General features: G+C 42.7%; 1 protein-coding gene across 2 annotated transcripts in view; it reads right to left on the reverse strand.

Moving 5' to 3' along the window:
* Positions 1-13,426, reverse strand: part of GALNTL6 (polypeptide N-acetylgalactosaminyltransferase like 6) — an 834,312-nt gene that overhangs the window by 456,630 nt on the left and 364,256 nt on the right. For both annotated transcript variants that reach the window (XM_067551729.1, XM_067551730.1), the window contains one exon: positions 6,710-6,848. In XM_067551729.1, coding sequence (XP_067407830.1) covers positions 6,710-6,848 — 139 coding nt within the window. The remainder of the gene's footprint in view (positions 1-6,709; positions 6,849-13,426) is intronic.

Here is a 13,426-nt window from a genome sequence, read left to right on the forward strand (position 1 = left end):
CTTGTCCAGAAACTGGACATGGAGCATAGAAGATCCGCACAGGAACAGGAGCGCAGTATGCAGCAGGAGATGCTGTAAATAATGCAGGATCAAGCTGATGTGCTCGAGCATCTTGGGGAACTACAGGAAGAGCGGCAGCAGGACAGAGTCCCTCTACAGCCCCTCCAGAATGCTCCTCTACCTATCACTTTGCTGCCCTTCCCCACCCCCAAGCAGCCTCAGAGGAGACTGGGCAGGCTGCACTATGTGGTGCACTCCACCCTGGTGGAGGCAAGCAGAAAGACGCGGCAGCCCCATTGAGAACTGTACTGCAAGCAACCACAGTTGCTTAGTATCACTTTAAACTGTGAATTAACACGCCCCCCCCCCCCCACTCACCAGAATGTTCATAAATAAAATTTTGCAGTGTTTCAATACACGTCTTTATTAATTCGTAGCTAGTTTGGGGAGGGATTTGGAGGGTGCTGATATCAATGGTGGGGAGGGGATGGGAAAGAAAGACACAAAACATACAGAAAAAATTACTGCGGGTCATTGTAGAACAGGTTTTTCAATGCTTCCCAAAAGCAAAGCACTCCGTGGCTGGCTCTGAGCGTATTGCTGCCATCTGACTGCTCAAAATTTGCAGCCAGCCTTTCTGCCTCCACAGGCCAACCCTGAAGGAACTTTTCCCCCTTTGCTTCACACACATTATGAAGAACACAGCACACAGAGATAACTGATGGGATGTTTTTTTCACTCATGTCCAGCCTAGTAAGGAGACATCTCCATTTGGCCTTTAAACATCCAAATGCACATTCCACCACCATTCTGCAAGTGCTGAGCCTATTATTAAAATGCTCCTTGTTGCTGTTGAGGTGCCCGGTGTAGGGCTTCATTAGCCAAAGGAGCAAGGGGTAAGCAGGATCCCCCAGAATCACTATTAGCATTTCCACATCCCCAATGTTAATTTTACCGTCTGGGAAGAAAGTGCCCACCTGCATGTTCGTGAACAGACCTGAGTTCCTAAATATGTGCACGTCATGCACCTTTCCAGCCTGCCCCACATAGATGTCAGTGAAACGGCCCCTGTGATTTACAGGGCCTGCAACACCATTGAAAAGTACCCCTTGCGCTTTATGTACGCTGTTGCAAGGTGGTCAGGCATTAAAATAGGGATGTGCATGACATCAATAACCCCACACAGTTTGGGAACTCTATTGCGGCAAACCCGTCCAGTATGTCCTGCATGTTTCCCAAAGTCACTACCCTTCGTAGAAGAAGTCTACTGATGGCCATACAAACTTGAATCATGGCAACTCCCACTGTAGATTTACTGACTCTGAACGGATTCCCAACTGAACGATAACAGTTGGGGGTTGCCAGCTCCCACAGCGCGATTGCCATTCGCTTCTCCACTGTCAGAGCCGGTCTCAAGCGAGTATTCATGCGCTTCAGGGCCGGGGACAGTTCCACGCAAAGTTCAAGGAAAGTGGCCTTTTGCATAAGAAAGTTCTGCAGCCACTGGTCATCATCCCACAGCTTCATAACAATGTGGTTCCACCAGTTTGTGCTTGTTTCCTGGGACCAGAACCGGCACTCCACTGACTGCAAATGATGCGTAACAGCCTGCAGAAATCGGGAATTGTTCCATGCTATAGCTTGTAGCAGGGCAGCCTCGGTGACATCACTGTTGTCTGTGCTTCGGGTTCTCTCTCGCCTTTGAAAATAATCCAGGATAAGCCGTGATGTATTTGTGATGCTCACAATAATAGCGCAGAGTTGAGCTGGCTCCATGTCTTTGCAGCAATGGGGAGCACGCAGCATAAACAAACGGCGTGAAAACTGGTTTCTTGTTTGTTTGGGGCAAGAAAGGAGGGGGAAGGAGCGTAGCATCATGGGATGATGAAAATCTTCCGTTGCTAGTTGCACTGTGGGATAGCCACCCACAGTGCACTGCTTTCAATGTCGACTCAAGTATGGCGAGTATGGACGCACGAGCCCAGTGCAAGGAGCGTGGTGTGAACACGCTCCTGCGACTTCTAAAAATCAGCAGGTGAAAGTTGATTTAAAGTAAGATGACTTCACTCTGCAGTGTAGACATACCCTAAGCTATTGGGGAAGTTTGGACTACCCGTGTAATAAGGTACTATGTAATATGAGTAAGGCTGACAAAGTCAAGCCTTGATTGTATTTGCAAATCAATTCACAGAGATGTTACCTAGCCTAATCAATTGTAAAGGGCTACACTGGACAGTATAATAACCTGGTCGAATCAGAACATGAGAATAATTTGGGTGCCTGGGGACTGTGGTTTTCCAAATAAGGCAGTTGAGGTGAAAGAAAGAAAGAAAAAGCAACAGCAGTCACTATAGTGCTGACTTGTTCCTAATAAGTCCCTGCTGACAATGCCTTACTTCTGGGGAGACTCTGTGAAGTGACATGCCCCATGTGACTAGCGGTGGGTAAAAAACAGATTACTAGCAGATATACTGGCAAAAACAGGGGAAATGGACACTAACTTCCTTTTCTCTCTAGCGATTTTCTGCATTGTTTTCATTCACGCTCTTTTGAACACCAATACAAATTAAAATATTCTGTTGTGGAGGTGGATGTTCCTTTATGAGCATATTTATCATGCCAACAACGCAGTTTAATGTAACTTTGATGCTGTGCAATTATGTATTAATATTCCATCTTACTGGAAACATTCTTGGCCAGTGGGAATTGCTGTAGATAATTTTAGGCAACCTGGGATAATTTGGCCAGCCACAAGGCATAGACAAAATATTTAAAACACACAGTTTAGAAAAAAGGGTTAGTTCTTTGCATTAATCCTATGCAAATCAACATTGAGATATGGAAATTAATATACAGTCATAAAAGGACACTGTTTGCTTTCTAAAATAAATACACAAAATATGGTATTTAGATAGAAAACAACTCAATAAAATACATTCTTTTGGGGATTCTCTTTGGGTTAATTCTTCCTCCACATATTTAAAAAATCTTTATATTTTGACATTTATATAATCTTTTTCTTTGTTTTTGAATTTCAAGGTTGTTGTAAAAAAAAATTCTCATTTTTCATGATTCCTCCTCAACTTCCACCTCCAACATTTTCTAGCCAGCTTTATTAATTCCATTCTGTTCAGTGCAAATTTCAAAACAGATTGCCACTGTGACCCATCCGTGCCTAGGATAGCCACCTGAAAATGCCAAGGTCAGGGCAGGCTGTAAAAGGAGAGCGGATTCTCCCAGCACTGGTGGGTGACACTGAAGTCAGACTTCCCAACCAGCCACAAAGAGTGCTTCTGATTCCCCACACTGGTTATCAAGAAGCCAAAATAAAAATATACACAACCTCCTTTATTGCATTTCAGTCTCTGGCTTCCTATCAGCCACTAGGTTCAATAAAGAGACCAGATATTTAAAACTCTATGCTCTTTACCAAAAAGTTTCTCCTGACCTCAAAGGGTCAGCCACAGTATCAGATCAATATAAGTTTGGATCTTTCCCAAAATACCATGCTGCCAATCGATCCTTTAGTAAATAAAACTAAAGGTTTATTATAAAAAGAAAGAAACAAACTATAAGAGAAGTGTTAAAGGATTAAAGCAACCAGACACATACAATTGATTTGAAAGTCCATAAAATGGATGTGGTGCAGCTGCCTTTTATGTCCTTTGGCCTTTGCCATGCTGCTTGTGGAAATTTACAGGAATAAGATGGAGTCCAAAGTCACATGAGTAAGTCCTGATGACTATCAGGTAAATCCCTGGCTTCTCCCCCTGGGCCCCCTGTACCTGTGAATTTCTTAATGGGTCATTAAGCAGGCTCGTGCTGTAGCCATCCTGTCTGGGGTGTCGCCCAGGCATAGCACAATTTGAAATACAGATATATCAAACATATCCATAACTTCTATTACACACAACACATGAACATAAACATTATCTATCTTGGCACATTATAGCCTTTCTAACAGTACCTGACACGGAATATTTCATATGAATTATTATGATTTTGACATATTGATGTTAAATAATATAATGAATGCCTCCCCAAATCCAGCCAGCGTCACAGCCACCTCATATGAATCATACCAGTCCTGAGGACTTTATACTTTCAGGACTGATAATTTTCCTTGGGTTGGAAGCATCATGAAGTGGTGAAGTAAGGACAGTCAGGACTCCTGGACAGAGCTAATCACAACACACCTCTGTCCTTCAGGGAACCCACCTCTTTCCCCTGTCCTGGATGTAAGAGTTACTGAAGAAGAATAGGGAAAAGAAAAGCAGTAGGTTGAGGTAAAGCTTTCCTGGCATGAAAACCAGAAGTGATTTAATGTTGAAGAGGTAGCTGATAGAGAAGCAAAAACCAGAGGGGGAGTTTGTTGAGGCTGCCATCAAATGGGAATGAAAGGGAAATTGATAGCAACTGTGAGTGGAAGATTATGTCAGGAAAAAATAACACCCACATCAAGCAATATTATATATTAAGCAAAATATTGCTTAAGCAATAGCATATATTAAGCAAAATATTGCTTAAACTGGCTAATAGCATATTTAAGTAGGTTTTGCGGTTTGCTCCCACCTTCACAATACTTGTCAATATCATTAGAGCTGGTTGAAAAATGGGAAAAATGTTCCCTTTTTGTCAAAAAAATCAGCATTTGAAAGTTTATACTAGATCTAATTGTTATTTATCACCACTGATGTGTTTGATTCTTTCCAGTTAAATAAGATAGGTACCCTGGCACAAGTTGTGGTCCTTCAGACACATGCAAAACCAATCAGGCACAAATAATATATTATTTACTGGCAGCTGTCAGAGTTGATGCATGCATATAGGAGTGGTCAGTTTTAAAGATTTACTTGATTAGAGATAGTTCTGTGTAAAATGTGTAAAATAGTGTCCTAAAAATGAGTTGTAATAGTAAAGAACTCTAATGAAAAGAAAACAGAAATATTTACTTTTCTGATATTTTCTTTCCACCCAGCCAACAACGGACCAATAACCTCCCCCAAAAGAGGGAGTAGAGGCTCTTAGGGGTTTGTAGTGAGGTGGAGTGGCTTCCCTCCAGACTTGAGAGCAAGGGACCACTACCCTTCCCCGGTGGGTGAACCCAAAGCTGCCCCGTCCCACTCGCCAGAAGTACCAGGGTGGGGCAGGAAGTATAAAGGGAGGGCCTGCAGCTAAGTTGCAACTGCACCAGGGAAGGAGACAGATGACTCTTCTCTGCAGCTGAGCCTTCTGCGGGACCCTGTATCAGCTGTCGAGCAGACCAGTGCCCTACTGAGTGAAGAGACAGAGGACCCAGAGGAGTGGCTGAAGTGACTGCCACCCAACTACAAGACAGAGCCCCAGCTCAACTGAGCAAAACTGACTATAGTGGGGCAGGAAGTAGCCCAGGGGAACCAGATTTCAGTAAAATTGTGCTGCTGGGAAACAAGGCAGTGGAATTTTGGTTTTCCCACCAACCTAGTGGACAACCCACCACTAATAGGGCCGTGTGCTGGGCCCCAATGGATTAGGGTGGGCTCCCGTCTCTCTATCCCCTTTGCTGCTACTCCACAACTGATCCTAGGCCTGAAGGCCTGTACCTTGGTTGTTGGTTGCCCCAACGAGGAAGCTGTGAGCTATAGACTGCTTGTTGCTCAGCCCTGACCAGCACTGCCTGAGCCAAACTACTGTTGCCTGATACAGTGAGGTAGAGTGGCCTCCCCACCACACTTGAGAGTGAGAGACCACTACAGTTTAAAAGTTATTTATCTAGGAATCCATTCTTGCTGTGAACTTTTTTCTTTACATAGTATCCTAAACTGTTGCTGGTTGCATCAACTTTTTCCTGTCACAGTTTGTTGGGAATGTCAGAAGACCCTATTCAGAGACAAAGGTTTTTAAAAATAAAACTGGTTCTAAAAAAAAAAAAGTCAGCTGCCAAAATATCATATACCAGAAGCAACATGACTTGTCACCCTTACCCCTAAATATTTGCTGGGATTCTTCAAACTCTCATATAACAGTAGTAGCAGGAGGCTCTATGCTACTATGTCATTTTTCTGAATGGTCATGCTTAATTTTGATTGGTTACATGGATAATTTTCTGTTCTCTGGCTAGATGACTGGAACAATTAGAATCAGGTTTCTAGCAAAATTATGTGTGTTCAAATTTCACTCTCTGAATGTTCTTCATCATTTGCTTAAAAACTTAAAAATAGACCTATTAATCAAATTTAAGAGTTTAAGTTTCTGAATATTCAGAATATTCACTATTCACTTAAAATTTACAGTTTCTGTGGACATTCCTACCATGGAACTCTACTAAAATATTCAAGGAAATGGAACATGGGCATTTGGGGGAAAATGGCATAAACAGCAAAAGCTTGATTAAAAATACAAATTAAAGTTCACTGAGATTTTTTACAGGATTTACCCAGACCCAGCTTATGGTATGTATTGTGAGATCAAATCATATTCACACAAAACCCCACAAAAAACACAAACTGAAAAACCCTCAACATAAGATTGCCGAACAACTGCACTGCTCACACATTTAACTCCAGCAAATAGTTATATGTCTACTTTTTGCCAACTTCGACAAAATACCTTCATCATACAGCACCATAGTTATATAGTCACATTTCCTGTTAGGCTGGCAGGTACTTCCCCAGAAAGACAACAGGTGAATACACAGAGTGAAGTATTTTATCAAACATAGTTTACATACTTTGGATGTCGAATGTCTGGCAGTGATCGTTCCAGGGCTATGTTGTTGCTAACAAATATGTTAAAGCCATTCTCTCTATAAGCAGTATCATCATGGTCTTCCTCTGTGAGAGGGTACGGCTTTCCATGCTCACCTTTCCCTGTAACAAAATGAAAGAGTTACCAGTTTCTATTATTTGACATCACAGAGAAGGTTCAAATTTGGACTATAGCAAGGATATAACAAGGAGGAATGGAGCAGGAATAATCATAGCAGAAATATTACAGGATAAGGTACTGGAATCCAAAGGAAGAGAGACTGGCTGATGAAAATTATAATAGTACTGAGCAGAGAACAGATATTAATGTTATATGTAGATGAATACCACAGATTGGTTGTACAATTCAGGAGAATGAGGAATTCCAGATAGTCCTGAACAATTGATAAGTGAAGTACCACAAGCTGACTACTTTATTATTGAAGCAGATCTCATGGATGTGTGGGAAAATACAATAAGGTCTATGACAATTGTGATGGACCACAAGGCTTTGGAACCAGAAGTGAAGCAAGGCAATTCTTTAGAATTAGCCAGAGACCATGGCCTTATTGTTGCCAATATGTAGTTTATATAGAGGGAGGAGTGTTTAATTATATAAAAAGTGATAGCAACAAGTTTCAGATTGATTATTTCCTAACAAGAGGAAGACATTTAAACAAACATGAGAGACTGTACAGTGATCACAGGAGAGCAGATTCCAGAGAATCTGGAAGAAGTTAGACACATTTAAGGATGAGGTCCTAAGGAAGCTGGACAATGACCAAACCAACACGATGGCACCAATGAGATTTGGGGGGAAAATATCTAAACACATTACATCAGCTGCCTGTGGCCAAATGAAAGGAGAGAAATTTAATGACCAGGAAATGAAGTCAGGAGGTAATGATGTGCAGGAGACAGTGAAAAAAGGAGGAAAGGTTTAAGTGATGGCAAAAAGTAAGATTGGTGGAAAGTTATGATGAATACAAGCTGGTAAACAAAACAGCAAAAAGAGCTGTTGTGAAAGCTAAAAGATCAGGCATTTAAAGCCTTATATGTAGGACTACCTTGAAGGAAAGAGGGATGGGGGGAAATATATAGACTAACCAAGACTAGGCACAGAAGCATAGAGGACTTAGGAGCTGTAGAGTGTGTCAAAGATGAAAATGGAAGAGTACGGGTGAAAGACGGTGAAACCATTAGGAAGTAGCAGAAGTTTTATGAGAAACAGTTCAATGAAGAAAAAAGTGAAGAAACAATTGAGGGAAGTGTGTGCAAGCAAGAACCTTATGAGATGGGAAAAGCAATGGGATCGGACAGTGTACCTCAACTGGTACACTGTCTGATCCCATTGCTTATCCCACCTTGTGAGGTCTGTCTCTGACCCCTGGTTTCAGTTCCTAGCTCCCACGGATCTGATACTAGTCCTGCTTACCTTTGCTCTGAATCCTGACAGTACTGGAAAAATACTGGATGAGTGGAGGAAGAACACATTGGTCCCCATCTTCAAGTGTAAAAATTACAAGAACGTAGTAATTACTGACCAATCAAGCTAATGAATCACATGGTGAACTGGCTGGAAGGAATTATCAAGAAAAGACTTTGGGTGAAACTGGAGCATCAAATAAGTGACAGCCAATTTGATTTTATGCCAGATAGGTCAACAATAGATGCAGTGTCTGCACCCCAAACATTGCTGGAGAAGTACAGAGAGAAACACAGTGAATTGCACTTCATGTTGGTGGATTTAGAGAAGGCTAAGACAGGATTCCTAGATAATTGTTATTGTAAAGCATGAGGACAAACAATCTGACAGAGACATATGCTCAGACTATCATGGACATGTACAAGGATAGCACAACAGTCATGAGAAGCAGCTGCAACTACAGTGAGTCATTCAAAGCAAGGATAGGTCTATATGAAGGATCAGCACTAAACCCATTTCTATATGTGATTGTAAATGGACACCTGGACACAGGAGATTAGTAGACAGGCTCCATGAAGCATGCTTTTTGCTGATGACATTGTGCAGGAAGATAAATACAAACTGGAAAGGGACCTAGAACTACAGAGAGCTGCATTAGAAAAAAATGGCTTATGAATTAGCACCCTCCTACCTACTCCCTCCCCTCCCCTGAAAGGGGAAGAACTGAAACTGAAGAACAAGAGCCACTGACCCTGATGGATGGGAAAAAGGCAAAGACAACAAGGATGATGACAAGGAAATAGTAGATATGGACTCAAATCAGAACCTCACATCTGAACGCCTGTAAGGACATTTATGATCTAGATATGTATATTGATATAAACATCATGATTCAGATGTACTTCATATAATGGGCTGAATACCAAATCAGAACTAATCGGAATTTCCCCAAAGCTCTGGGGTAGTTTTGATTAAGATCCACTTCTGGGTCTGAACTGTACAGCTTGGTTCCCTGTCTTGCTTTCAATTTTATATTTAAAAAAAAAAAGACAATTCGAAAGCTTCTCACATTTGTTTCAGTATCTTTATTGCCGTTGCTAAGACTTGAACTTAAATGAGGGTGTCATTTAGAGTTGATGGTGCCAGTATTTTTGACAGAATTTGCCATTTTATCAAAATAGAAATATTTCATGAAGACTGTTTGATTCCATTGACTTTGCAATACAATCTTGGCTGGTTTCCTGGCAGATCACCTGCCTTGCTCCTTGTCAGGCTGCAAGGCAGGCTGCCAGGGAGCTAAAAGCCTGGAAGCCATGGGAGTCCTGACACCCAAGTTCATGGCTCCTCGGCAGCCTGGGCTTCCAGGCTCATGGCTCCTCTGCAGTCTGCCAGCCCTGGGAGAAGCTGTGACTCCAAAACTTCCCAGGCTCATGGGTCCTCAACAGGCTAGGTTTCCAGCGCTTCTCAGGTCACCATGCAGACTATTCCAAAGCCTGGGCTCAATTTCCTTTCATGGATAATTGTGAAATGATTCATTTTCATTCTGAAGACAATGCAATCAAATTTTGAAACATCCTAATTCCTCTGTGAAACTAAATTACCTTTTTCTGCTCAGCTCTAGTGCCATCTTCTTTAGTTACAAATATCATTACAAAAATATAAGGGGGAAGGCAATCATTATGTAATAATAAATACTAGTTAGAGCAGATTGAAACAAGAGGAAAACCTCTCAATGAACCAGCCAATGACGAGAGGAAGCTGTAAGGAAACGTCACTCCAAGTTGTGGGGGGCAGGAGTTCTCCTTTGTTTTTAATAGAGGGTGGGAAGCTGTGGTCCTCACTCACATCCCCTTAATGTAACCTTGAATTATAAAAGGCATAGAAGTGAATTTCTCAACTTTTGTCATTCTTAATGTGTGTGTAGAGATGAGGGAGAGGGGGAGAGAAAAGAGAGGCATGATGTGGTATACTTGACTAAATGGCTGTAGGCTCCCCATATTCATGTGAACCAACAGCTGGGAAAGAATCATTTCCTACAAGGAATGTTATAATTATCTTGCATCACATCGCATTATTTAGTATGTGCAAAAGTTAACATCTGCCCTCTCTTGCACAGCTGTGCAGTACATCTTTGCTTTTTTTTCTCGTTGCCTTGTCCTTTTCCACATTGTAGAGGAGAGTTTCTGGCCATTTTAGATTTTTGGCTTTCCAGGAGGCAATCTATGCCTTTAAAAGATAGATGATCTAAGGCCTGGTTCACCACCCCTCAACCTTGTGGGCCTGATCCTCCACTACCTTACATTTTCGCTTTCCCTTCACTAGAAAGTGTTGTATATGCAAGTTATAGCAATCATCAAAAAGCATAATTACAATGCTTGTGCCTATCCACACAGCACTTGTGTCGCTGAAGCGCATCCTCAGTTGGTGCTCTAACAGCGACAGTGAGTGCAGCGCACTGTGGGCAGCTATCCCACTGTGCAACTCACCACCTTGTGCGCTAGGAGTTGTAGGAAGGCAGAGAGGATTGCAGTGTATCATGGGTGCAGGTTCAACATCCCATAATGCAGTCATTTCCATCCTGTCATTTTATGGTTTTCCGACTGCATTTTGTGGCATATTTCAATGGCCCCAGTTTCTTGCGTGCCTGCCATTTTTATCTGAAAGGATGGATTCTGCACTGGTCTCCCCTGTTGATGTCAGTGTTCTGAATATATTGCTGCTGGTCATTCAGTATATTTCATGAGCTTCCAATCAAAACAGGAATCTGAGGTGCCTCATCTGCTCTGTGCTATACAAACAAACAACACTGGATTACTGTTTGCATTCATGGTGCACTGACACTTTCGGGCACATGAAACAAGCATTGAGTGGTAGGATCACATCATTATGTAGGTTTGGGATGATGAGCAGTGACGGCAGAATTTTCACATGCGCAAACCACCTTCTTGGAAGTCCGTGCGGAGCTCACCCCTGCCCTGTGACACACGGACACCAGAATAAGAGCTTCCCACTCTCGGTGGAGAAGCAAGTGGTGATTGCTGTGTGGAAGATGGCAACTCCAGACTGCTACAGCTCAGTTGCTAATCAGTTTGGAGTTGGGAAATCCACCATTGGCACTGTGCAGGGCCATTAATTGCATTCTGCTATGAAGGACAGAGTCTTGAAAATGTGTGATAGTGGATGGCTTCGCAGCGATGGGATTTCCCTAACTGAGGTGGGGTGATAGATGGCACATGTCCCAATTTTGGCTCTGGACCATCTTGTGATGGAGTACATCAATAGAAAGGGGTACTTCTCGATGGTACTGCAGGAGCTTGTGGATCACCGTGGGCGTTTCACTGACATCAGCGGGTTGGCCAGGGAAGGTGCATGACGCATGCATCTTCAGGAAAACTGGCCTGTACAGAAAGCTGCAAGCAGGGACTTTCTTTCCAGTCCAAAAGATTCCAATGAAGGATGTTGAAATGCCCATAGCGATCCTGGGAGACCCAGCCTACCCCTTATTGCCATGGCTCATGAAGCCTTATAGCAACCTGGATAGCAGCAAGGAGCACTTCAATAACAGGTTAAGCAGGTGCTAAATGACTCTTGAATATGCATTTGGCATATTAAGAGCTCGCTGGTGATGCCTTTAAGGCAGGTTAGATTTAAATGGGGAAAATATTCCCATGGTTGTAGCTGCATGCTGTGTGCCCCATAATATTTATGAAGCTAAGGGTGAAAAGTTTCCCCCTGCATGGAGCACAGCGGTAGATGGCCTTGCAGCTGACTATGAGTAACCAGTGTCAGAGCTATTAGAAGTATATAACAGGGGGAGAGGCATTCAAATCAAGGAGGCCTTGAGGAGCCATTTTGACAATGAGCATCAATAGGGTGTGTTTGTAAACAGCACTGTGCCATGATATGACCACTATCCAGCTTGCAGTGTGTATCAATGTGAGATGCAACCACTGTGTGCAAGAGACAAAGATTGCTTATTCTTCACAGAGTATGTCTTTATTAAATAATTATTCACAACACACAAAAAGCTGGGCTGGAGGGGAGAAAGCAGTGAGGGGCAGTGTGAGCTATGACAGCGGGGTGTAAATCCAGCTATCATTCTGAAAGCTGTCTGGGGGGGTGTAGTGAATTTGGTAGGAATGTGTGGGTGAAGTTTGGAGAGGACATGGAAAGCAGTTCTGTATTGGCTGCAAGGGGGTGCAAGCATGCATGAATTCAGTCCGCGGCATTAGTGACTTTAGCTGCTCCATTTTCTCCTTCATGGTTTTTATCATTTGCTCGTGACCTGCTATCACTCCGTCTTGATTTTCCCTCCTCTCCTGCCTATCAATTTTTTGATTTTCGGACACTCTATCTCCATGCTCCTCCCCCCACCTCACAAGAACTCAAATAGTTCTTAGAGCATCTCCTCTTTGCTTCTCCATGGTCATTTTCCTATCAGCCGCGGGCGCTTGGAAGATATGGAGGGGTTTCCCTTCAAGGCCACATCCATAGAAGCACAAAACAAACAATAAATAGAAGCATGAATGTCAGTGCAATACCACTATTGATTCATTACTGTAAAATACACCTCACTGTCCCCTAGCAAGCGGACAGCTCGACAATCAACCAAGGCATGGTGATTTGTGCTTGGGGAGAGAGGTCTCAAGCTGGGAAAAAGGTTATGGTGATTGTTTGGGGGTATTTTGTCTGACATTATGAGACATTCATGAAGTGGTAGGGGAAAAACAGTCTTGTAGTATTCTTAAAACCACAGTAAACAGTTTACATTCAGTTGTTACATTCCTGTTTGGTGCAGCGATTCAACCAAATGGCTGCCCTATGTAACTACCTACCTACAACCTTTTCTACATGAAATGTTAACTACGAAAGCCATCTATGCATTGTATTGAGAAAATCCTATCCCCTCTGCTTGAAAGAAATGGTGTAGTTCTCTTGTTCAAAGGTGGTGCAGAATTCAGGGCAGGGAGGCTTGCAAGGAGTATGCTCTCCCTAGGGGTCATGAAGCTCTGCTATAATGAGATCTCTCCCAGGTGATGTGAAGGCAGGATATGAGAAGTACTGCACCTGTGTAGATTCTCGTCTTCTCCAGCACATAGAAATAACCTTGGATATTAAATTGAAAACTAACAGTTTCTTATATGTCCATCATCGGCCCTTTGATATCCTTAAAGCATTCTCTCTGAGAGACCCTTCCCCCTCACCAGGTTTTAGAGTCTGGGTTCCCACCCATGCAGCAACATCCACACTACTATTTTTAGCTCCATAGTGTGTG

The sequence above is a fragment of the Emydura macquarii genome, unplaced genomic scaffold, assembly GCF_026122565.2.
Source record: "Emydura macquarii macquarii isolate MOO-44397 ecotype Brisbane River unplaced genomic scaffold, CSIRO-AGI_Emac_v2 contig_1363, whole genome shotgun sequence".
NCBI lineage: Eukaryota > Metazoa > Chordata > Testudines > Chelidae > Emydura > Emydura macquarii.